This window comes from Pseudophryne corroboree, chromosome 3 (assembly GCF_028390025.1).
Source record: "Pseudophryne corroboree isolate aPseCor3 chromosome 3, aPseCor3.hap2, whole genome shotgun sequence".
Lineage (NCBI taxonomy): Eukaryota > Metazoa > Chordata > Amphibia > Anura > Myobatrachidae > Pseudophryne > Pseudophryne corroboree.
In genome coordinates, this window is record NC_086446.1 from 456,497,603 (window position 1) to 456,523,589 (window position 25,987).

The 25,987-nt window shown below is 45.9% G+C and overlaps 1 protein-coding gene across 3 annotated transcripts in view; it reads left to right on the forward strand.

Moving 5' to 3' along the window:
• Positions 1-24,637, forward strand: part of GGA3 (golgi associated, gamma adaptin ear containing, ARF binding protein 3) — a 213,012-nt gene extending 188,375 nt beyond the window's left edge. For all 3 annotated transcript variants that reach the window (XM_063960640.1, XM_063960641.1, XM_063960642.1), the window contains one exon: positions 24,128-24,637. In XM_063960640.1, coding sequence (XP_063816710.1) covers positions 24,128-24,238 — 111 coding nt within the window. In that variant the 3' untranslated portion in view covers positions 24,239-24,637. The remainder of the gene's footprint in view (positions 1-24,127) is intronic.
• Positions 24,638-25,987: the final 1,350 nt, after the last annotated feature.

Genomic DNA, 25,987 nt, shown 5'->3' on the forward strand with positions numbered 1-25,987 from the left:
GGCAATAGCTGTGGACGTTCTGGTAACACCGTGGGTGTACCAGTCGGTGTATGTCTTCCCTCCTCTGCTTCTCATACCCAAGGTATTGAGAATTATAAGACGTAGAGGAGTAAGAACTATACTCGTGGCTCCGGATTGGCCAAGAAGGACTTGGTACCCGGAACTTCAAGAGATGCTCACAGAGGACTCATGGCCTCTGCCGCTAAGAAGGGACTTGCTTCAGCAAGTACCATGTCTGTTCCAAGACTTACCGCGGCTGCGTTTGACGGCATGGCGGTTGAACGCCGGATCCTAAGGGAAATAGGCATTCCGGAAGAGGTCATTCCTACCCTGGTCAAAGCCAGGAAGGAGGTGACCGCACAACATTATCACCACATGTGGCGAAAATATGTTGCGTGGTGTGAGGCCAGGAAGGCCCCATGAAGAAATTTCAACTCGGTCGTTTCCTGCATTTCCTGCAAACAGGAGTGTCTATGGGCCTCAAATTGGGGTCCATTAGGGTTCAAATTTCGGCCCTGTCGATTTTCTTCCAGAAAGAATTGGCTTCAGTTCCTGAAGTCCAGAAGTTTGTCAAGGGAGTACTGCATATACAACCCCCTTTTGTGCCTCCAGTGGCACTGTGGGATCTCAACGTAGTTCTGGGATTCCTAAAATCACATTGGTTTAAACCGCTCAAATCTGTGGATTTGAAATATCTCACAGGGAAAGTGACCATGCTGTTGGCCCTGGCCTCGGCCAGGCGAGTGTCAGAATTGGCGGCGTTTGTCTCAAAAAAGCCCATATCTGATTGTCCATTCGGACAGGGCAGAGCTGCGGACTCATCCCCAGTTTCTCCCTAAGGTGGTGTCAGTGTTTCACCCGAACCAGCTTATTGTGGTACCTGCGGCTACTAGGGACTTGGAGGACTCCAAGTTGCTAGATGTTGTCAGGGCCCTGAAAATATAGTTTCCAGGACGGCTGGAGTCAGGAAAACTGACTTGCTGTTATCCTGTATGCACCCAACAAACTGGGTGCTCTTGCTTCTAAGCAGACGATTGATAGTTGGATGTGTAGTACAATTCAGCTTGCACATTCTGTGGCAGGCCTGCCACAGCCAAAATATGTAAATGCCCATTCCACAAGGAAGGTGGGCTCATCTTGGGCGGCTGCCCGAGGGGTCTCGGCTTTACAACTTTGCCGAGCTGATACTTGGTCAGGGGCACACCCTGACTGAGGAGGACCTGGAGTTCTCTCATTCGGTGCTGCAGAGTCATCCGCACTCTCCCGCCCGTTTGGGAGCTTTGGTATAATCCCCATGGTCCTGACGGAGTCCCCAGCATCCACTTAGGACGTCAGAGAAAATAAGAATTTACTTACCGATAATTCTATTTTTCGTAGTCCGTAGTGGATGCTGGGCGCCCATCCCAAGTGCGGATTGTCTGCAATACTTGTACATAGTTATTGTTACAAAAATCGGGTTATTATTGTTGTGAGCCATCTTTTCAGAGGCTCCGCTGTTATCATGCTGTTAACTGGGTTCAGATCACAGGTTGTACAGTGTGATTGGTGTGGCTGGTATGAGTCTTACCTGGGATTCAAAATCCTTCCTTATTGTGTACGCTCGTCCGGGCACAGTATCCTAACTGAGGCTTGGAGGAGGGTCATAGGGGGAGGAGCCAGTGCACACCACCTGATCCTAAAGCTTTTACTTTTGTGCCCTGTCTCCTGCGGAGCCGCTAATCCCCCTGGTCCTGACGGAGTCCCCAGCATCCACTACGGACTACGAGAAATAGAATCATCGGTAAGTAAATTCTTATTATAACATAACACATCAATAAACAACAGAAAAAAAAGAAACATTTTTTTTTCCAAACATAAACATTTTCTAAAACATTGTCAGATCATCAGGCTGTCATATCTACATGTCCAATGGTTTCCTTGCGCAGTCCCTCCCCCCAGCACTTCCATATTCCATTGTCTGTATCTGGCCAGAATACATTGGTGCGGATAGGTCATGCTGGGGTTTGGTAGACTTCTGCAAAGACCAAGTATATATGCAATGTTTGAATCCTACCAATAATCGTCAGAGGTGGGGAGAGAGAAAAAGAAAAAAAACATTTTTCACAAATACATTTACAGCGTTTCACCTGATCATTCCTGTGTCTTCAGTGAATGACCTCCCAATTTATTAACTGTTACCTCAGGCTTACCATCCGTCCTAGTGATCACCTTTCTTGACTACATATTATGGGTGTGGCCCAAAATTTTTCCTATAAGATCCCTGATTATAATTTTGTGTGTCATAACCCTGCTCATATCTTTGTCTAGGGGGGTTTATGTGAATTTTGTCTACTTCCTGATCTGCAATCTCTTGCAAAATGACCTTCCTTTTGGCAGTTATAACACCTTGTCACCTTTGGCTTAACCACAGGGATCTGAGGCTTCTTTGTTTCCCTTTGCTTGATGCTGGTTTGCTCATGCCCAACAGCAGAGTCCCTTAATGCAGTTACTGATTTATCTCTCCAGTATGGATTGGTGATCTGTATCTTTGCTCTCAACACTTCCTTTAAACCATCCATTAGCACAGATACTGCTACTTCTCTGTGCGGTGCACTTGTTTTGATGTCTGTGATCCCAGTGTTCCTAGCCATTACTTGCAGTGCTCGATTGAAATAATTGGAAATACTTTCCCCTTCGTTTTGTCTTATGGAGAAGATTTTGTTCCACTCGACAATGGCTGGGAAATATACTTCTAACTGTTGGTTGATCTGCTTAATACATTCCTGATTGTGTTCCTCCGTACAAGGTGCCTCCGTGTCTAATTTACAATCAGCAATGAACTTTTCAGGGTCAACACTGGAGGGCAAACATGTCCTCAGCACTGCTCGCCACTCTTTGTTGGTGAGTTCTGTGGAGTTTCCTAGTTCTTTAACAAACCTTTGACATGCTACTAGATTTTTCCTAGGATCAGGAAATTCAGACATAATTGATCTCAATTCGGTCCGGGACCAGAGACAGCGCATTGCACTGTCCTTGACGGGAATGATTCCCTGATCGTCAGTCTTCCCATTGGGGACTGCGATCACCCTGACCGGATCAAACTCAACTACATCATTTTGTGTTGATCTTACAATATGGGGTACATCTGTTTGTGCGTGATAGAAAACATTGTACGTACCTGTGGACACGACCTCACCTGACCCTCCGTTAGGGGGTTTGATTATTGCCTTTACCGATTTGGTCGCGTCCACCTGGATGTCTTGTAGGATGGCTTCTGGAAGAGGTGCCGACATTGTTCTGGGCTCACTTTCTTGTTTGTATTCCTGAGGGAAGTTTGACATGGGGTGCAACTTGCATAGGTTAATAGTTGTACATTTAACAGTATTACAATTATCATTGTTACATTTATTACACTTATTCTTATCATCTATACTACAGTTGCTAAGAGCGTTTTTATTGTTCAACCTTGTGCTTTTCTCCGCAACCATAATCCTCTCCATTGCCATGTCTCTCCTCTCAAGATAAGAGTCAGATAAGTCAATTAAATCTCTTTGCAATTCACTTTCCTGTTGCCATAACTGCAAATAATCATAATGTTTGATTCGTCTCTTTGCTGGTTCAATGAGACCTATCCTTCTCCTTAAATTCATTAACACTTCTGGGCTGAAGCTACCTATTCTTGGGAATTTCTCCCCGTCATGCATTGTCATTCTTTCCCATTCATCACATAAAATTTCTGTGTGCCTTCCGTATTTTTCACACATTACGTACCTTGCCGACCCGACTGGTCGGTTTATAGAATCAACCCGAACCGAGGTTGATCGCCCCCTTCCTGAACAACTGGCCCCCATAATTTGCAGGTGTTACGGACCCTTACAAAAAACAAAGATATTCACGATAGGTTGGCGGTGAAGTTTACCGAGCACCTCACTCACTCGCCCACGCCGACCAATACGACCTGATCACACTGATATAGTGCTGGCGTACTCGACCCAGGGCCCCTATTAACCTTTGTTTACTGGAACATGTGAGTGTGATCCGCAGAGCATTAACCCTTTCCAGTAAAGGTGTGGTTGTCAGATAGTTCCTGAGTGACCAGCGAACTTCCCTTTTTGAAAAAATAAAAAATTACACAAATCACGTTAGAATGTACAAATAGCGTTTATGACCTTCGTACACAAATAGTACCGGTCAGGTTTACTAATGCACACAATTACGTGCGGTACAATCGTTCAGCACATAAGCAACTAATCTTATGTACGGAGCGACCAGCGGAATCGAAAATTGCGGCTGCGAATTCCTTCAGCAAGAGCTTGTATGGCCTATATGGGTGTTGCACCAACCCTTTTTTTGGTGTTGTGCCTGTGGACTCTATAGCGGACTTCCTTGTCTGCTGTACGTAGACCTCCTGGTCTGTTATGACCTCCTGGTCTGCTACAGTATGACCTCCTGGTCTGCTATACTCTAATGCTCAAATTTTATGTTTAACCAAGGATGCCTCCCTAGCCACCGTGCATGTCACTTACACGTATGTACCTCACGAGAACTCAATGATTTCTTTTGGTTCAATCCTCAAAATTGTAAAAACAAACACTCACTCACCACATATACACTTTTGTTTCTATTTCTATTTCTGCGCAGAAATTTCTCTTTAGACCAGATGTGTTACAAATTAGGAGAAGGATCTGTTAATTTAAATTTCGAATTTAAAATAGATTTGCGCTACTTATCGCCTGTTGCGTTACTTAAAAATCAACACTATCGTGTGACTTGAGTTACGTGGGCGTACCCAGACGCTCCGTTGCGTAATTTACGCTGCGTGCGTCGGCCTTTGCGTACGCGAGTCTCTCCCTTTGTTAGAGACACGTGTACACCAGTCTTTGTCCACCGTAACACAACTAACACGTTTTATCAATGTAGATGATCCTCGATCATCTACCGCACACCACACCAATCTCTCCTTTTACCTTTAGGTAGAGCTGTGTGTATTTCTATACCTTAACTGTATTACCTTTACTCTTTAACTATGAAATAGCGGCAAATCTCTCTTAGTACGTTTATCAATTATACAATGGCAAACAGGAGAGTGATATATGAAAATACACGAATGAAAAGAAATGCAGATATGCGTGCGTGTGTACGCAAGACAGAAATAAACAGTTTTAAAAAAGACACTATCGTTTTGTTCTTACCTCCGGTCCCGGATTCCTTCAGCACCCTTTACTAAGTGAAGCAGACGCTTATCCAAACAGCACTACGAGGAATATGACCTCCCGCCCTTTGCTGCTGGATAATGTCTGCTGAAATTACCTAGTGCAGATATGTGAAGGACGGGCGAGCCGCCAATTGATAAAGATAAATATTTATCTTATATAAAACCCTTTATGAGGTCTAAGAACACTGTACGCTATTCACGTATGGAGTACCGTAAGGGTACGCTCGTTGCGTAGCAATTGCTTAGCCGTGGTCGAGACGCTCAAGCGTCACGTTCGCTCACGGCCAAGATATCACAGGCAAGCACGCTATTGGCTGTCGTCTAACGTAATGATTCGCTATAGCGTAGCGGACGCTCGGGACCACGAGGAGATCACCAGCGGCGCTGACGCTCACAATGTTAAACCTTTATATCTAAACCATAAACAGTATATTGTGCAGTAAAACCTTAGTGTAGTGATAGAGTGTAAATGCAACACAGTATAACCTTATTAACTCAAATGCTGTTCGAGCGTCACCGACGCTCTGAGAATACTTAACACTATAAGAAATACACAGATACCGTGCTTAGGGTCTAACGCCTTATATATATATTATGAATGTTATACTTGCAAAAGAATTAATACAATACAAGTCATACACTACAATATAACATAGACTACCTAACCAGATAACTACACAGGAAACACAATACAATACAATTACGTTTTAAGGGAAAATAAGAGAGCAAGAGGAGAAGAGAGAGAGAGAGAAATGGCTCACAATAACAGTAAGAACAATATGATTGCGGAGAAACACTTACGCACAAGGGGAAACGATCGCATGCGCCTCTGGACATCCAGCTCCCGATTTTCAGCAATGATAACCGTTGAAGAGTGAGCTGGATGTGATCGGCTTGTCTATTTATGCCCCACACACAATACAATTCAATGGTCCCTATAATCTCATTGTTCATTGGACACAGGAATTCGGCTTCGCATTATAACAAAAGGTCATAGGTTGATTCATACAGGTGGGCTGTGACTATTTCCAACAGCTCAGGTGGGTGGGATACTGGGTTTCCCGCCGCATGGCTAAGTAAGAGCAAATAATAGTAAATGGACATAAACTTCTTATGTCCATAACTATTCGCACGAGCGATTAATCCGCTCCAAACCAACACCGGAATATTGCTCTTTAAATGTTATTCCGATGGGTACTAAACACCACTGTATGACTCCTGTTAGACCCTTCGTACAATACAAAGAGGGATCCCTCTGTCCAGGAACATGCTATATTAACTAAACTTTCAGAATCTATCAAAGGGACCATGATCTACAAAATACATTATATAGTTAAAATATGTAACGATTGAGTCGCACGCTACGATCACATAAACTCTACCGTAAATACGCATACCGTGCGCCTGCGGGTGCCCGCGACTGAGTATGCGCACGCACGGGAGAGCGTACGCATGCGCAGCGCGGACGTGTATGAGGTGCAAATATGGCAGTGTGTATAGAGATATTTTTCTGACTTTGACAGCTGACTGGGAACAGCAGATATCAATGTCTCTTTATAGAAATATGTAATGTCCAAGAAAACTTACAGTCTCCACACCCCTTCATAAAGAGAAAACCAGGGCTGCCCAGAGAGTACACATGTTTGGGGTTTCTCTCAGCCCAAATACAGCTGTGCCACCTTCCTGACCGTCATCTAAAGCACAGAGCATATACTGCACTGAGGCCCTACCAACACAGTGACACCCCACAGTCACAGACGGAGATTATTATTACCAGTGATTTCTATAGCGTACACATATTCCATAGCGCTTTACAGAGAATATTTGGAAATTCACATCATATTCCCTACCACATGTATACACATTCACGCTAGGGTTAATTTTTTGGTTGGGAGTCAGTTAACCTACCGGAATATATTTGGATTGCGGGAGGAAACTGGAGTACCTGGAGGCATCCCACGACAGCACAGGGAGAATATACAAACTCCACACAGGTATGGCCATGTTGGGAATGAAACCCATGACCTCATTGCTGTGAGGCAGTAATGCTAACCATCACACCGTCCATGCTGCCTCAGGTCACTAGTACCTGTATTGGGGGTTACGTCGTGTGTGGCCTGCAGACCGTGACAGTAATGATCACGGTAATCAGAGCTTGTTGATGTCTATGGTAAGGCTAGAGCTACTTCAGTAATAAACCATGTAATCTGCCTCACTGAGACTTGTCACTGCTGAATATACTAAAGAGGCGGAACTACTGTCTATGCTTCATTTGACTAATTAGAAAGTACCTTTTTCAAACCGTGCAACGATGGGCCTGTGATAAGAAAGTTGGCATGTCTTGTAACATTTGTTGTACGTTGTGGTTTTTTTCTGTCAGCCACTAGGGGACACTGGCACTAAGTCAAGACACTGGGGCATTGATGGTGGCTTACAGGGAGCTGGCACTTTAAATAATCTAAAAGTGAAACGGCTCCTCCCCCTCTATCTCCCATCATCCCTCAGTTTTGAATTTGTGCCGAGGGAGGCAGTCACAACTGACTGAGCTCCAGCTCAGTTTATATATTACTTTATTTTATTTGTTTTACTGTTTTTTTTATTCAAGGGACTTTGTTTCCATATGCCTCAGGAGACACTTCGCCACTTAATAAGAGAAGTGGTGTCCGGGTTCATCATCAGCAGCGTCACACTGCACTGGAGAACAGCGCTTAAGCGAGAAGCACTGTTCTTTCCAAAAGAAGCTGCATCCTCCTGAGGGCAGCGGCCAGCAGACCCTTTGCCACTTAATAAGAGAAGTGGTGCCCGGGTTCATCAGCAGCATCACCACGCTGCACTGGAGAACAGCGCTTAAGAGAGCAGCACTGTTCTTTCCAAAAGAAGCTGCGTCCTCCTGAGGCTCTGGATGGGTGAATGTGATCACCCCTGTAGGATGCAGCGGCCACCCCCCTCCCTCCTCCACCTTGCAGTTTACTTGCTAGCAGGCTACACTGGGACGTGACAGGTTAACCGCGGCAGCTGGTCTCCTTGGCAACCGCACTGCCGCACTCAGCATGCAGCGCGATCTTGGACTAGAGCAGTGCTGGAGGTGACAGCGGGGGTCTCGGTCAGTGATTCAGGAAGCAGCCTGCAACGCGAAACAGATCCCGCACTGAGTGCGTCCAGCGTGGCGCTCAGTGCAGAGAGGGAGAGTGGTTATCAGCGCACAACGCTATAACTGAGAAGTGAATGTTTGTTTAAGGCACAAAGCGCCTTACACTTGGACTGCTTTAAACGTTTAGCCATCCACTCAAACTGGCTGAAAACCTAGTGAGATGGGTGCCAGTGGAGGGGGGATGCGGGGTTGGCAGGTTTCTGTGCCTGTCATTCATCTAGCAAGCTCCCCAGCTAAGCAGTGATAATGGCAACAATGTTTTCTTCTCTGCACAGAGACAGGTGCACAATAGTAAGACTACCAGAGACCCAGACCCTGCACACATATTACAGGCTGGTGGCTGAGGGAGTTTAGTATAAGGGAGTAGAATATATGTACCTCCCTCTATCCTTCTGATATTCCTAGCTTTTTCTCTTGGTTTGCTATTGAGAGTGCTGGTATTATTATTATTATTATTATTATTATTATTATTATTGTGTGTGTGTGTGTGTGTGTGTGTGTGTGTGTGTGTGTGTGTGTGTGTGTGCGTGTGTGCGTGTGTGTGTGTGTGTGTGTGTGTGTGTGTGTGTGTGTGTGTGTGTCCTCTGTCCGTTACAATGGCAGGCAGGGGACCAGCAAATAAAGCATCACAAAAACTGTTTGTGTGTGCGAAGTGTAATAATAAAGACACAGATGATTCCTCCCTGTGTGAAGCATGTGCTTTGGAGGTCACATCAATCAGCCCATCACAGGATGCTAATTTTACCCCCTGGGCGGTGGCTCTCACAGGAACCATCTCAGTTACATACCGAATTGGCTGCCTTGCGGAAGACTTGGCATACAGGGAGATTCCTCATAATGAGATACCTATTTCTTCGGAACCACCTTGGGTGGCAGGGCTAGCAAAGTCGGTGGAGATTCTATCAAAACACTTAAGCTGGGTACACACTTGCAGATAAATCTGCTGTTCAATCGATCTGCAGCTATATCTGCAGATGGTGGTTGTTCATTCACACAGAAAGATGCACCAATATATCTTAAAGATATATCTGCTGTTCAATCGATCTGCAGCTATATATGCAGATGGTGGTTGTTCATACACACAGAAAGATGCACTAATATAGTTGCAGATATATTGGTAATCTGCTGTGTTGCACAGCAGATGCAATATATCTGAAAGACGTCTTTCACAGACATATTGCTTGTACACACCTGCAGATCAGCAAAAGATATATTGGACAACCAACTGATTGGCCAATATATCTGCCAGTGTGTACCCAGCATTAGATACGTCCAATAGACAGCCACAGACAGTTTCTAAAGCTAAGAAACGTCCAGCTCTGCTGACTCTTCAATCAGATGAATCAGGAGAGGAACTCCTCTCGCGGGATGGCTGTGAAATGGGTAAAATTACTGACGCTGATGACGAAGTTTCTCAAGAATCTATTCAGGAAGTTAAACCTCTTATCTTGGCGATAGGGCAAGTTTTAAACATTTCTGAGGCTTTGCCGCCAGATTCGCCAGACACTGCCTTATTTGACAGAAGACAAAGATCATCAGTCACTTATCCCTTTTCAAAGAAACTGGACTATCAGCTGACTGAGGCTTGGAGGAATCCGGATAAGTGATTTTCGATGCCAAAACGATTCCTGAGTAATTATCCTTTTCCATCGTTTATGACAGATAAATGGGAAAAGTCTCCTGAAGTGGATTCTTCTTTCTCCAGGTTATCAAACAAGACTGTGTTATCTGTCCCTGGCGCAACTTCTTTAAAAGACCCTGCGGATCGTAGACTAGATATCTTATTGAAATCCATTTATTCGGCTGCAGGTGTTTCCCTTAGACCAGCCTTGGTGAGCTCTTGGGTGAACAAAGCAGTGGAACATTGGGCTGCTAAATTGATAAAGGACTTACAAGATGGAGTTCCGGTGGAAGAAGTCATTATTCTAGCCGAACAAATTAATGTAGGAGAAGCTGCTAGAGATATCAGTCAGGTTAATCAAGAATCTTAGCATCCATTATTGCAGCCAGAAAGAGCCCTTTGACTAAGATCGTGACGAGGGGACACGGAGTCTTAGAGAGCGGCGGATGCTCTGCCGTTTTTGGGTGATTCTTTTTGGGAAAGAACTAGATACTTTAATCTCACAGGCTACGGGTGGTACATTTATTTCTCTAACGTCCTAGAGGATGCTGGGACTCCGTAAGGACCATGGGGAATAGACGGGCTCCGCAGGAGGCATGGGCACTTTAAGAAAGACTTTGGACTCTGGGTGTGCACTGGCTCCTCCCTCTATGCCCCTCCTCCAGACCCCAGTTTTAGACTGTGCCCAGAGGAGAATGGGTGCACTGCAGGGAGCTCTCCTGAGTTTCCTGCTTAGAAAGCATTTTTGTTAGGATTTTTTCTCTTTTTCAGGGAGCACTGCTGGCAACAGGCTCCCTGCATCGAGGGACTGAGGAGAGAGGAGCAGACCTACTTAAATGATGGGCTCTGCTTCCTCGGCTACTGGACACCATTAGCTCCAGAGGGAGTGAACACAGGTTCGTCCTGGGCGTTCACCCCAGAGCCGCGCCGCCGTTCTCCTCACAGAGCCAGAAGAAACGAAGACAGAAGACGTCTAAGGCGGCAGAAGCCTTCGGTGCTTCACTGAGGTAACGCACAGCACCGCAGCTGTGCGTCATTGCTCCCATACACCTCACACACTCCGGTCACTGTAAGGGTGCAAGGCGCAGGGGGGGCGCCCTGGGCAGCAATAAAACACCTCTCCTATGGCAAAAGTCTATATACATGTACAGGTGGGCACTGTACATGTATATAAAAGAGCCCCCGCCATTTTTTAGTAAGTTTGAGCGGGACAGAAGCCCGCCGCCGAGGGGGCGGGGCTTCTCCCTCAGCACTCACCAGCGCCATTTTCTCTCCACAGCACCGCTGAGAGGAAGCTCCCCGGACTCTCCCCTGCTTGACACACGGTGAAAGGGGGTTTTAAAGTAGAGGGGGGGCACATTATTGGCGTTTATACATTAAGCAGCGCTACTGGGTAAACAATCTGTTTTTCTCCAGGGTTATATAGCGCTGGGGTGTGTGATGGCATACTCTCTCTCTGTCTCTCCAAGGGGCCTCAGGGGGAACCTGTCTTCAGAAAAGAGATTCCCTGTGTGTGTGAAGTGTGTCGGTACGTGTATGTCGACATGTTTGACGAGGAAGGCTCACCTAAGGAGGAGGGGGAGTGCATGATTGTCAGGTCGCCGTCGGCAACGCCGACACCGGACTGGGTGGATATGTGGAATGTCTTGAATGCAAATGTAAATTTACTGCATAAACGATTGGACAAGGCTGAAGCTAGGGATCAGTCAGGTAGTCAGACCATGCCTGTCCCTGTGGCACCAGGACCTTCGGGGTGTCAAAAACGCACCATATCCCAGATCACTGACACAGATACCGACACAGATACTGACTCTAGTGTCGACTATGAGGATGCAAAATTACAGTCAAAGCTGGCAAAAGGTAATCGTTACATGATTATTGCCATTAAAGAGGTTTTGCATATCACTGAGGAACCCCCTGTCCCTGACACGAGGGTACACATGTATAAAGGGAAAAAGCCTGAGGTCACTTTTCCGTCCTCATTTGAACTAAGCGACTTGTGCGAAAAGGCTTGGGAATCTCCAGATAGGAGACTACAAAGTTCCCAAAAGGATTCTTATGGCGCATCCCTTTCCACAAAAGGACAGGATACGATGGGAATCTTCGCCTAAGGTAGACAAGGTGCTGACACGCTTATCCAAGAAGGTGGCACTGCCTTCTCAGGATACAGCTTCCCTCAAGGATCCTGCTGATCGTAAGCAGGAGGTTACCATGAAGCACATTTACACACATTCCGGTACTATCGTTAGACCGGCTATGGCATCGGCCTGGGTGTGTAGTGCTGTCGCAGCATGGACAGATTCCTTATCTACGGAAATTGACACCCTAGATAAGGATACCACTCTAATGACCCTAGAGCATATCAAAGATGCTGCTTTATATATGAGGGATGCTCAAAGAGACATTTGTTTACTAAGCTCCAGAATAAATGCTATGTCTATTTCTGCTAGGCGACTCCTGTGGACCCGACAGTGGACGGGGGATGCCGACTCAAAGCAGCATATGGAGTCGTTGCCTTACAAGGGGGAGGAGTTGTTTGGAGAAGGCCTCTCGGACCTTGTCTCTACTGCTACGGCCAGTAAATCGAATTTCTTACCTTATGTCCCCCAGCAGCATACTAAAAAGGCACCTCATAATCAAATGCAGTCCTTTCGTTCCAATAAAAGCAAGAAGGTACGGGGATCGTCCTTCCTTGCCAGAGGAAAAGGCAAGGGAAAAAAGCTGCATGCAGCTAGTTCCCAGGAGCAGAAGTCCTCCCCTACGTCTGCAAAGTCCACCGCATGACGCTGGGGCTTCCCGGGGGGAGTCAGCTCAAGTGGGGGCACGTCTTCGATTTTTCAGCCAGGTCTGGGTTCACTCACAGGTGGATCCCTGGGCTATAGAGATTGTTTCTCAGGGATACAGGCTGGAATTCGAAGACGTGCCTCCTCGCCGGTTTTTCAAATCGGCTCTGCCAGCTTCCCCGTCAGAGAGGGAGTTAGTGTTGACTGCAATTCAAAAATTGTATCTTCAACAGGTGATAGTCAAAGTTCCTCTTCTCCAGCAAGGAAAGGGGTATTACTCAACCCTGTTTGTGGTCCCGAAACCGGACGGTTCGGTCAGGCCCATTTTGAATCTAAAATCCCTGAACTTGTACTTGAAAAAGTTCAAGTTCAAGATGGAATCGCTCAGAGCGGTCATTGCCAGCCTGGAGGGGGGGGATTGGATGGTGTCCCTGGACATAAAGGATGCATACCTTCATGTTCCGATTTTCCCTCCTCACCAGGCGTTCCTGAGATTTGCAGTATAGGACTGTCATTACCAATTTCAGACGTTGCCGTTTGGGCTTTCCACAGCCCCGAGAATTTTCACCAAGGTAATGGCGGAAATGATGGTGCTCCTGCGCAAGCAGGGTGTCACAATTATCCTATACTTGGACGATCTCCTCATAAAGGCGAGATCTCGGGAGAAGTTGCTGGACAGCGTGTCGCTGTCGGTGAGGATGTTGCAGGGGCACGGCTGGATTCTTAATATACCGAAGTCCCAGCTAGTCCCTACAACGCGCCTGACCTTTCTGGGTCTGATTCTAGACACAGACCAGAAAAAGGTTTTTCTTCCGATGGAAAAGGCTCAGGAGCTTATAGCCCTGGTCAGGAACCTATTAAAGCTAAAAAAAGGTTTCAGTGCATCACTGCACGCGTGTCCTGGGGAAGATGGTGGCAGCGTACGAGGCCATCCCCTTCGGAAGGTTCCATGCGAGGACCTTTCAATGGGATCTACTGGACAAATGATCCGGGTCCCATTTACAAATGCATCAGAGGATCACCCTGTCTCCCAGAGCCAGGGTATCTCTCCTGTGGTGGCTGCACAGTGCTCACCTCCTAGAAGGCCGCAGGTTCGGAATTCAGGACTGGATCCTGGTGACCACGGACGCAAGCCTCCGAGGTTGGGGAGCAGTCACACTGGGAAGAAATTTCCAAGGTCTCTGGTCAAATCTAGAGACTTGTCTACATATCAACGTCCTGGAGTTGAGGGCCATATACAACGCCCTACGCCAGGCGGAGGCATTGCTTTGGGACAAACCGGTTCTGATTCAGTCAGACAATGTCACAGCAGTGGCTCATGTAAACCGCCAAGGGGGCACAAGGAGCAGAGCGGCCATGGCAGAAGCGACCAGGATTCTTCGCTGGGCGGAAGGCCATGTAAGCTCCCTATCAGCTGTATTCATCACGGGGGTGGACAACTGGGAAGCGGACTTCCTCAGCAGGCACGACCTGCATCCGGGGGAGTGGGGACTTCATCAAGAAGTCTTCGCACAGATCGTGGGTCGGTGGGGACTGACTCAGATAGACATGATGGCGTCCCGTCTCAAGAAAAAGCTAAAGCGGTATTGCGCCAGGTCAAGAGACCCTCAGGCGGTAGCGGTGGACGCTCTAGTGACACCTTGGGTGTTCAGATCGGTCTATGTTCCCTCCTCTACCTCTCATACCCAAGGTGTTGAGAATAATAAGACTAAGAAGAGTAAGAACAATCCTCATTGTTCCAGATTGGCGACGAAGGACTTGGTATCCGGATCTGCAAGAGTTGCTCACAGAAGATCTGAGGCCTCTTCCTCTAAGACAGGACCTGCTGCAGCAGGGGCCCTGTCTGTTCCAAGACTTACCGCGGCTGCGTTTGACGGCATGGCGGTTGAACGCCGGATCCTAGCGAAAAAAGGTATTCTGGAGGAGGTCATTCCTACCCTGATCAAGGCTAGGAAGGACGTGACATCGAAACATTATCACCATATATGGCGAAAATATGTTTCTTGGTGTGAGGCCAGGACTGCTCCTACAGAGGAGTTCCATTTGTGTCGTCTGCTTCACTTCCTGCAAACAGGAGTGACTTTGGGCCTAAAATTAGGGTCCATAAAGGTCCAAATTTCGGCCTTATCCATTTTCTTTCAAAAGGAATTGGCTTCTCTTCCTGAAGTACAGACATTCGTGAAGGGGGTGCTGCATGTTCAGCCTCCTTTTGTACCTCCGGTGGCGCCGTGGGATCTTAATGTGGTATTAAGTTTCCTCAAGTCACCTTGGTTTGAACCACTCACAAAAGTGGTCATGTTGTTGGCCTTGGCTTCTGCGAGGCGTGTTTCAGAATTAGCGGCTTTGTCACATAAAAGCCCCTATCTGATTTTCCACGTGGATAGGGCAGAATTGAGGACTCGTCCTCAATTTCTGCCTAAAGTGGTCTCTTCTTTTCATAAACAAAGTTGGCGCGCCTGCTTCAAAGCAGACTATTGCTCGCTGGATCTGTTACACGATTCAGCAGGCGCATTCTACGGCAGGATTGCCATTGCCTAAATCGGTTAAGGCCCATTCCACTAGGAAGGTGGGCTCGTCTTGGGCGGCTGCCCGAGGGGTCTCGGCATTACAGTTGTGCCGAGCAGCTACTTGGTCGGGGTCAAACACCTTTGCAAAGTTCTATAAATTGGATACCCTGGCTGAGGAGGACCTCCTGTTTGCTCAATCGGTGCTGCAGAGTCATCCGCACTCTCCCGCCCGTTTGGGAGCTTTGGTATAATCCCCATGGTCCTTACGGAATCCCAGCATTCTCTAGGACGTTAGAGAAAATAAGATTTTACACTTACCGGTAAATCTATTATTCGTAGTCCGTAGAGGATGCTGGGCGCCCGTCCCAAGTGCGGACTTCTTCTGCAAGACTTGTATATAGTTATTGCTTACATAAGGGTTATGTTATAGTTTCATCGGTTTAGACCGAGATTATGTTGTTTGTTCATACTGTTAACTGGGTAGGTATCACAAGTTATACGGTGTGATTGGTGTGGCTGGTATGAATCTTGTCCTGGGATTCCCAAAAATCCTTTCCTCGTACTGTCCCTCTCCTCTGGGCACAGTTTCTCTAACTGGGGTCTGGAGGAGGGGCATAGAGGGAGGAGCCAGTGCACACCCAGAGTCCAAAGTCTTTCTTAAAGTGCCCATGCCTCCTGCGGAGCCCGTCTATTCCCCATGGTCCTCACGGAGTCCCAGCATCCTCTACGGACTACGAGAAATAGATTTACCGGTAAGTGTAAAATCTTATTTTTCCTGACGACTCTGGCCCCACTGCGTAAATGCTCTCATACTGTAACATCCTTTTGCTCCTTTCATCGACACCTTTCAGAGGTAGATGTCGAGGCAAGCAATCAGCCGTTGCTCGTCGTCAGGACCCAAAACCTGCAGAAAAGACCGTGGCATGACGGTCTTCCTTCCCAATGGGGCCCAAATATGGCGAGCGTGCAGTTTCGAAATTTTCAAGATGCCTGGTAAAAAATAAATTAAAAAAATCTCAGAATGCATGGATTCGCAATATCATTTCCCAAGGGTACAGGCTAGATTTTGAAGTTTTACCGCCGAAAAATATTTTACGAATCTTCCAACCCTTATGGACAAATGGTTGGCCCTTCAGGGTGCAATACAGACCTTAGTGGAATCTGCAGTATTCATGCCGGTGGCACACCTTCACCGCAAAAAGGGTTACTAGTCCAATCTTTTTGTAGTACTAAAACTGGATGGTACAGGAAGGCCAATTTTGAATCTGAAATCACTGAATCAGTTTCTAGATTATCGATTCAAGATGGAGTCTGTCAACTCGATAATTGCGAGATTGGAACCCAGGGAATTTATGATATCTCTAGATATCAAAGATGCATATCTTCATTCTCAGATATGGGAACCTCACCAAGCTTTCCTCAGGTACGATAGGAACGTTTACTCTCAGTTCAGAGCTTTGCCATTCGGACTATCCGCAGCGCCCAGAGTGTTTACCAAGGTCATGTCGGTGATGATTGCTCACCTCAGAATACTGGGAGTTAAAATTATCCCGTAACTAGACGACCTTCTCCTCAAAGCGCCATCCGATCATCTTCTACAGGAACATGCTCTCTTGACATACAATGTGTTGGTGGAGCACGGTTGGATAATCAATTTTCAGAAAACCAATCTTCTGCCGTCGCAACATATCCAGTTCTCGGGATGATTCTGGTCACCAACGTACAGAGTCTTTTTACCACAGGACGAAGCTCTGAGTATACAACGTGAGTATACGACGACGGGTCAGGCAGTACTCAATCCACGACTGGATCAGTCAGTTGGTCCGGGTCACATCTCCACCTTCAGCAGTTGGTTCGTTTAACTTCCAACACAGGGTGTCACTACTTTGGTGGCTCCAACTACACAACCTCATGGCGGGCAGATTGGGGCGCGGTGGTGTTGAATTCTCACTTTCACAGCCGCTGGTCTCCGCAAGAATCTCTATTGCCGATAAATGTGTTGGAACTAAGGGCGATCTACAGTGCTTTACTGCAGGCCGCCCACATTCTTCACTACAAGGCGGTATAAGGTTCAGTCAGACAATGCAATGGCTGTAGCGTACATCAACAAACAAGGTGGAACTCGCAGTCGCATTGCGATGCGGGAAATGACGCACATTCTTCAGTGGGCAGAATGCCACGCAGTGATTCTCTCTGCAGTATTCATTCCGGGGGTGGACAATTGGGAAGCTGACTATCTGAGTCATCAGGAGATCCATCCAGGAGAATGGTCTATTCACCCAGAAATGTTCGAAGTTCTGACAGAACGTTCGGGTTGATGATGGATCTCATGGCATCCCGACTCAATCTTCGGCTTACTCGTTATATGTCCAGGACATGAGATCCTAAAGCAGAAGTGGTGGGCGCTCTGGCCTTGTATTGGCCGTACGACCTTCTGTAGTGTACGTTTTTCCTCCGTTGTCTCAGATACTCCAGAGAATCAAACGGGAATGAATCAAGGTAATTCTGGTAGCACCAGATTGGGCTCGGAGGGTTTGGTTTTCGGACCTGCACTGTCGTCTGGTGGATGAGTCGTGGCCTCTTCCTCTGCGTCCGGATCTGCTACAGACTCCCCACGACTACGTTTAACGGAATGGCTATTGAGGCAGACATCTTAAAACGTAAAAGGATTCCAGAGGCCATGATTCCTACGATGATGAGAGCGCGTAAACCAGTTACAGCATCTCATTATCATCGCATTTGGTGGTCTTATGCCTCTTAGTGTGAGCGGAAGGGTTTATCATCAGACTCCTATCTTTTATCATGTCTTTTGCCGTTTCTTCAGGCTGGTTTAGACTCTGGACTTCGCCTGGGGTCCCTGAAAGTTCAGGTACCTGCATTATCTATTTTCTTCCAAGAACTTCTAGCGATCCTGCCATGTAAAAACGTTCTTACAAAGGGTTCTGCGTGTACAGCCTCCGTTTGTACCACCCACAGTTCCTTGGGATTTAAATCTGGTACTCGACTTCCTCCAGTCCAACCAATTTGAGCCTTTGGAAGACGCAGACCTTAAATATCTTGCTTGGAAAGCTGTTTTTCTGCTAGTCATAGCTTCAGCCCAGGGGGGTATATGAATTGAATGGTTTTGTATTGTAAGCCTACTTACTTAAATTTCCATCCTGATAGGGCAGAGTTGCGGTCTCATGCCTCATTCCTTCCAAAGGTTGTGTCCGCTTTTTTCATATCAATCAACCTATTGTAGTTCCGTCCTTGCAGGACGATTCTGGAACACCTTCTACTCTAGATGTAATGCGGGCTTTGAAGATCTATGTGGTTCGGACAGCGGCTTTACGGAATTCTGATGCTTTATTCGTGCTTTATGATGTCCCTCGTCGCCGGTGGTCTGCTACTAAGCAGACCTTGGGCGGCTGGATTCGGTTGACAACTCGTCAGGCCTATCTTAACAAATCTACACATTCTGTGGGGGCGTTGTGGGCCGCTGGTCGGGGGGCTACCATGTCTCAACGCTGCAGGGCAGCCATTTGGTCTAGTATTCATACGTTTGATAAGTTCTACAAGTTTGACACTTTTGCGGCTACATCTTCACTGTTTGGCCGCCTGGTTTTGCAAGTTCCTAAGTGCTCTCCCACCCAGGGAGTAAACTTTGGGATCTCCCCAGCGTCGCCAGTGTCCCCTAGTGGCTGATAGAAAAAGGATGATTTTGGTACTTACCGACAAATCCCTTTTTCGGAAGCCAAAGGGGACACTGGCAGCCCGCCCAGTGCTGTTCTCTTGCCTTCACTGTAGTTTAGTTGTGTTTAATTGCTATATGCTCTTTTCCCTCATTTAGTTCTGTTATCTTGTTCCCGTTTCCTCTCGGCTCATTCTTAACTGAGGGATGATGGGGTATACAGGTGAAGGAGCCTGTTTCACTTTTAGATTATTTAAAGTGCCAGCTTCCTGTTAGCCACCATTAATACCCCAGCGTCTTGACTTAGTACCAGTGTCCCTTATGGCTCCCGAAAAAGGGATTTATCGGTAAGTACCAAAAGCCTCCTTTTAAATTAAAATCTACAGTAAGCTTATATATAAAGCTTATTATATAAAGCTCCCTATATTTTTCTCCCTGCACCTGTTGTACAGTTCCCCTTATGGGCATTCGCTATATCCGTCTTAGAGCCATATCAACCATTATGCATCCTAGCCTACATACAGCCTGGGGTCCAGTGAACACTGGGTGTAGAACCAAATTAATGGGGAAAGCACTGGGTCCGGTGACCCAAACCCCTTCTCTCTTGAGAGGCCACTCTGATCCAAGACCAACTAATCAATCAGGCTGAAGTCTAGGGCACCGGACCTTCAGCGGCACTTCCAAGCTGTCTACCCTGTTGTGCTACTGAAGCTGAACTATTTATTAGTTACACCATCATGCGTCTGGCTCCCTGCAGCTCTCAGGCTGTGTACATTTTCTACTGATGCCGCGAGGCCGCAATGCTGTTTCAGTGTGTAAGGGAGCGGGGATTAAATAACTCACCTTATCTATAGAACACTTAGGGGTGGACAGAGGGTTGGAGTTTGGTGTAGCATATCACAAGGAGGGATTCTTACAAGTTGGGGGGGACTGAAAGTTAACCTAATTATTAATCATTTAATTACCACATTATCAATGACTATCAAACTACAATTCTGTTGTGATACATAGCATTTTTCTTTAGCTTATTTCCCAAGGATGTGGGGGTCTATAATTCTTGTGGATGACCCTGCCTTCTAGGCTCCATTCAGTTTCTGTCATCTGGAGTGATTTCCCAAAAGAAAAGGATGGGTGTGGGTCATTGCTCCAACCTATTTCTCGTACAAAGACAGGACATTACATTTGGACCAGACTGCCGGTTTCAAGATAAGGAGTCTACATTTAGTCATCAGTGCCATAGAGCGAGACAAATCTGTCACCACCATGGATATAAAAGATGCCTATCAGGGGCATATGCCTTTGTTGCAGATGATTGTGGACGCACTGGAGTGGTGCTCTGCTTGTTTGTAGCAGAAATCTCCTGCCATGGTGGTTCTGCTCTGGCTTTTTTACGGCAGGTGACTGCACTGAATGCTTACATTCCAAGCTCTTTATAAAATCATCTGCAGACCTGCTTCTCACTCAAATAGTGGAGGCCCTTTTGTACCGATTGGTGGACACTGCCTCCTTTATGGTGGGCAAGCATAGGCAGCTTTTCAGAGCTTCTCTCGATTCCACAGTCTTCGTATGGACCAGCCACTCTGAAGGAGTTGGGCTCTATGAATCACTTCCTCTGGGTGGCTGCCGATCTTCGGTGTGATTAGCTGATCCCTTGTGAACCTTACTGTTGCAGGATGCATTCAGCTAATATGGATAAATGGGAAAAGCTAATCCTAGGGTCACACAAATATACATATGAATAGAAAGCCATCCAAATTTGTATGAGTAACTTTTGATAATATGAAGGTTATCCAGTCAAACCTTTTTTCCTTTTTGTAGATCATTTAGAAATAAATGTGTAAAAGGATAACCAAAAACAGCAATATAGTGTAGTATGTCAGATTGAAGAAAACTATTTCCTAGTGTTCATGCAGTAATACGGGGATGTGTATGAAGACTGTACAACCAATTAATACCAAATGTGAAGGTAAAACCGTCATCATGTCTACTCCCGGATGGTCTTACACTTACTAAAAGGACCAGACCTGCCTAATAGGATCCAAATCACAAGTAGAAATTGAGATTCTGGATACAGCTACAAGCACAGCTCCCCTGCTGTCAACGCATTTCAGCCTACTGGTCTTTGCCAAGTACATACTCAGCAAACGCATCTTCTCACGGGTGGTCTTCAGTATGCCGAATGTCAGGATCCCGGTGCACAGTATACCGGCGCCGGAATCCCGACACCCGGCATACCGACAGGTATTCTCCCTCGTGGGGGTCCACGACCCCCCCTGGAGGGAGAATAAAATAGCGCGCCATCGTGCCCGCAGCGTGGCGAGCGCTGTGTGCCTGCAAGGGGCTCATTTGCGCTCGCCACGCTGTTGGTATGCCGGCGGTTGGGCTCCCGGCGCCTGGAGGGAGAATAAAATAGCGCGCCACCATGCCCGCAGCGTGGCGAGCGCAGCGAGCCTGCAAGGGGCTCATTTGCGCTCTCCACGCTGTTGGTATGCCGGCGGTTGGGCTCCCGGCACCGGTATGCTGGTCGCCGGGAGCCCAGCCGCCGGCATACCATACCCCACCCCTTCTCACCACATGGAAACCAGTCATCAGATCTCTAACCCTGAGGTTGCTGTCTCTTGTAGTGCTGGTCTAGTGATACACAGTCACGGTAGAGGACTTATTCCCTACATCTCCACAGCCATCACATCCTCTCTCACTTTGGACTGTTCTTGCTTTGCATCACCGTACAGTCTCCGCCAGCATTTGTACTATAATCATTGTATCTTCTGTATTAGAACATGGTGCTTTTTATAGTATTTAAGGATCACATAACTATGCTACCCATCTGTGGCTTTCTACCTACAATACAGATCCCTGCTCTACGTTTTTCTTGCTGATTGCTGCCTGTGAAATGCTGAACCTGCCTGCCATCTAATCGGAGACTGGGGGCTTTATTTATGAAGCAGTGGTTTGTAAAACCCGGCACTTCTGATTGAGTTTATGCCTGATTTTGAAAACGGCAGTGGTTTTACTAGCAAAACCTAGCTGTGTAGAAGCATTGTCCTTTTTAAATATCAGGCATAAGCACATTCAGAAGCTCCAGGTTTTACACCCCATTGCTTCGTAAATAAACCCAAGCTCCTTTCCCTAGCCCTGGTGCTTCTGTAAAATCGCACAGAATCCGTTGCCACCCACTGACCCACAGTGCTCTCACTGTTACATTAAAAATGAGATCATCCACCTAGCCTCATGACTCTGTAAAGATACACACAGGGGGTGACGGCCCACTACTTGTGTTCTTAAAGCAAGCAGCTCGTTATTCTGCAGCTCCCTAATGGAGAAAGACGCAGAGAAATTGCATGCGCATTCTCCTAAATCTGACTTTCATTTCTGAATCATTCAGGATACTCCACTGCAGTTGCTCTAGGCTACACTGCTACATTGACCAAGCCCTTTAGATAGGAGGCCTCCATTCACAGACTGTGAAAATTCCTATAGCATCAGTTTGCGCCCATTTGAGTGAACCTTATGTAATGTAATGACTTATTGTATACGTTACCTATAAACTTTCTAAAAAGCAGAGTTGTGTGAAACGCCCTCCTATGAGTTTAGTCCCTCCTAATGTGCAGACCCCTTCATATTCTGTTGGACAACACTTTGGACCCTCCAAGCAGTGGTCATCAGAGGTTGTGGAAAGGTGGGAATGTCGTCCTGACAACCTTTTATTTGAACCACAAGGTAGCTTGGTCTTGCACAAGAACCAGTTATACAAAGGCATTAATAGTGGAATGCCATGACGTCCCATGGAGGTATCGACTAGTGTATCTTTTCTCTCGGATCCCTGTGTTAGGGTGTAACAGTACTTATTGTGGCACTGGACTGACCAAGTTGACAACCCCTTTAAGCACTGTTTGTATATCTTACGTGCTTTATTAGCATGAAAACTGAGCTTTGATTGGATGAGGGTTGTAGCGGTGAGAAGGAGGACTGCAAACAAATTTGAGTAATACAATGAGTGCTCCTGTAACAGCACTTTCTGGATGCCAAAGATTGCAGTGTGCCTGAAATGGATTCAGAGAACCAGATTTAATGGTAATACAGGTTGAGTATCCCTTATCCAAAATGCTTGGGACCAGAAGTATTTTGGATATCGGATTTTTCCGTATTTTGGAATAATTGCATACCATAATGAGATATCATGTGATGGGAACTAAGTCTAAGCATAGAATACGTTTATGTTCATATACACCTTATATACATAGCCTGAAGGTCATTTTTGCCAATATTTTTAATAACTTTGTGCATTAAACAAAGTGTGTGTACATTCACACAATTCATTTATGTTTCACATACACATGATACAGACAGCCTGAAGGTCATTTAATACAATATTTTTAATAACTGTGTATTAAACAAAGTTTGTGTACATTGAGCCATCAGAAAACAAAGGTTTCACTAGCTCAATCTCACTCAAAAAAATCCATATTTTGGAATATTTGGATATGGGATACTCAACCTGTACTCTTATTCATCATCTTTACAAGGATGCAATTTTTAAGACTCTCCATCAGAATTTTAATTCCCTTTTCAACCTAGATTACCTTAAATTGGCAGTAATGGGCTATATGAACGCTCAGGCACTGACTCCGAGATGGAAGCAAATAATTTAAAAAAAAAGCGAGTAACTTTGTATCTGGAACAAACCATGTTGCACGGCAGAGGGTGCAAATACATTTATTGTTTTTGCATGTTGGTAAATACTGGCTGCTCTTGCATGTAGCCCAGAAATACTGGACAGCTTTAGGTTTATATGCGCTTGCCGCAGGCCGGGTCCCGGAGGCAGAGATGTTGGGCTGGGTACACATCGTCTAGTGTGTACACAGCCTTACAGCTTTATATCAAATTGAAGAGGATGTTCCAATTGAAAGCCTAGAGCCAGGTTAGGTACTGCAGTGTAAGGAACCGAGCAAATGCATTTTACTAGATGAATTATTGGAAGACCATAATGATTCTGATGGTGCTTAGACCTGTAGAGTATTTTAGAAGTTGTTTGGCATTAAGGGAATTGTCCACTCATGTGACTGGGCTGCTTGTGACAGGTGCACTGTCACAATATGGGGTCAGGGCAAAGGAAGCAAATTGATGTTGAAAAATTGTGGCAAATGCGACTCTGCATAAACCGGTTTAGATTTCCATTTTCTTCTTCTTTTGTCCTGCAGGAGAAAGTGCGGCTCAGGTATAAATTGTCCTTTGCACTTGGAGAAGAATTCAGCACAGAGGTGGGAGAAATAGACCAGTTCCCAGAACCCGAACATTGGGGAAAACTATGACCCTGGTTTCCATTGCCCAATTCAGACTGTGACATTGCTTTCAGATTCAGGTTGTTTTCTTGTTCTGTACACTGGCAGTGATGAACTGGACTCAGAGGGAGTAGTAGAGACCCTCGCAGCACTTTATTCTCCTGAGTGGACTCATTCATCTTCCATCAGGGCTCTTGGTGTCCAGAGCTTTTACTGCATTCGCACTACTGCTGTGTAGTGATAAGCCTTTCTTCTGTCTAAGCCCTCACCACTAGAGACCCAATTTGTAGGTGCAGGGCAGAAGCTTTCATATGTGGCAACTTTTTCTGTACACAGTATTATTGCTAATTTATTTGTTCTTGTAGAGACCTGTCTGCACCCTAACATCATGTGAACCGTTATAAATAAAAGTCAAGTACGGTTAGTTTATTTTTCTTCTATGCTAAACTTTTATTAGAAAAAAGTGGCAGCTGCTGAAAGAAGAGGAGTGGGCCTACTAAACAAGTCTGTATGTGCAACTATTATTTAATAGTGATCTAGGTCCTAATTTGTGGCAGTAAGACTTTAGTCACTAGAGGCCAAAGATTAAAATATTATGGGTGGGAATTCAATTAGCCACAGTAAATAACCACAGCTAATTAATCTCTGGGGGGGGGGTCATTCAATTGATGCCAATAACCGGCATTATCAGCGTTTTCGTTTCACCTGCCCGAATGCAGGAGAAACAAAATCCACGATAAGTGCCATTTTTTTCATGATCGCAAAAACACCTGGATCCGGTATAAGTTCCCTGATCCCTGTGTTTTCGAATGAAAACAGGTAATTTTACCTAAAAAAAACAAAACACGTACACACAAAAAACAGGCATTGTTTGAGTTGCCCACTAAAACAATTGGGTAAAAATATCGGGAAACCATTTTTTTTGCTGTAAATTTTACTTTGGCTTATTGAATTCCCCCAAGTCTGTTACATTAATATGTTCCAGTAGCATTTACCTCAACATTAGAGAATATAGGGGCATTTTTTCTTCAGTATAGTGTAGATCACAGGTTCTCAAACTCGGTCCTCAGGACCCCACACAGTGCATGTTTTGCAGTTAACCCAGCAGGTGCACAGGTGTATTAATTACTCAGTAACACATTTTAAATGGTTCACAGGTGGAGCTCATTATTTCAATTGTGATTCTGAGAGGAGACCTGCAAAACATGCACTGTGTGGGGTCCTGAGGACCGAGTTTGAGAACCTGTGGTGTAGATTCAGGTGTGTTTGTCTATATGGGCTTTGATTTAGATCAGGGGTTCTTAACTCCAGTCTTCAGGTGCTACCAACAGGTCATGTTTTCTGTATTTCTTTATCCATGCACAGGTGAGTTAATCTATGTTGCTAGATCAGTAATTAACCCACCTGCATTCACAGACAGAAATCCCCAAAGCATGACATGTTGAGAAACCCTGAGGGTTGGAGTTGAGAACCACTGATTGATACCCTTTCAGTTGTGTCCTTTCACACATACTGAAACCCCAGGTGAACGCGCATAAATCCGGGATTTAGCTGCATGTCTGAAAGGGGTATAATAGTAAAATGTTTAATTGGTGATTTATTTATTTCAAATGAACTTTATTTTATTTACTTGCACACTATTAATTTTAAGCAACGTTTAGATCATGGAATATCATACTAGAAGTACAAAGAAAACTCCAAACACAATAAGAAAACATTAGATTTGCACAGTGTTCGAGAAAAGAATGCAAGGGTATCCTATCAATATTACTGTTGAGG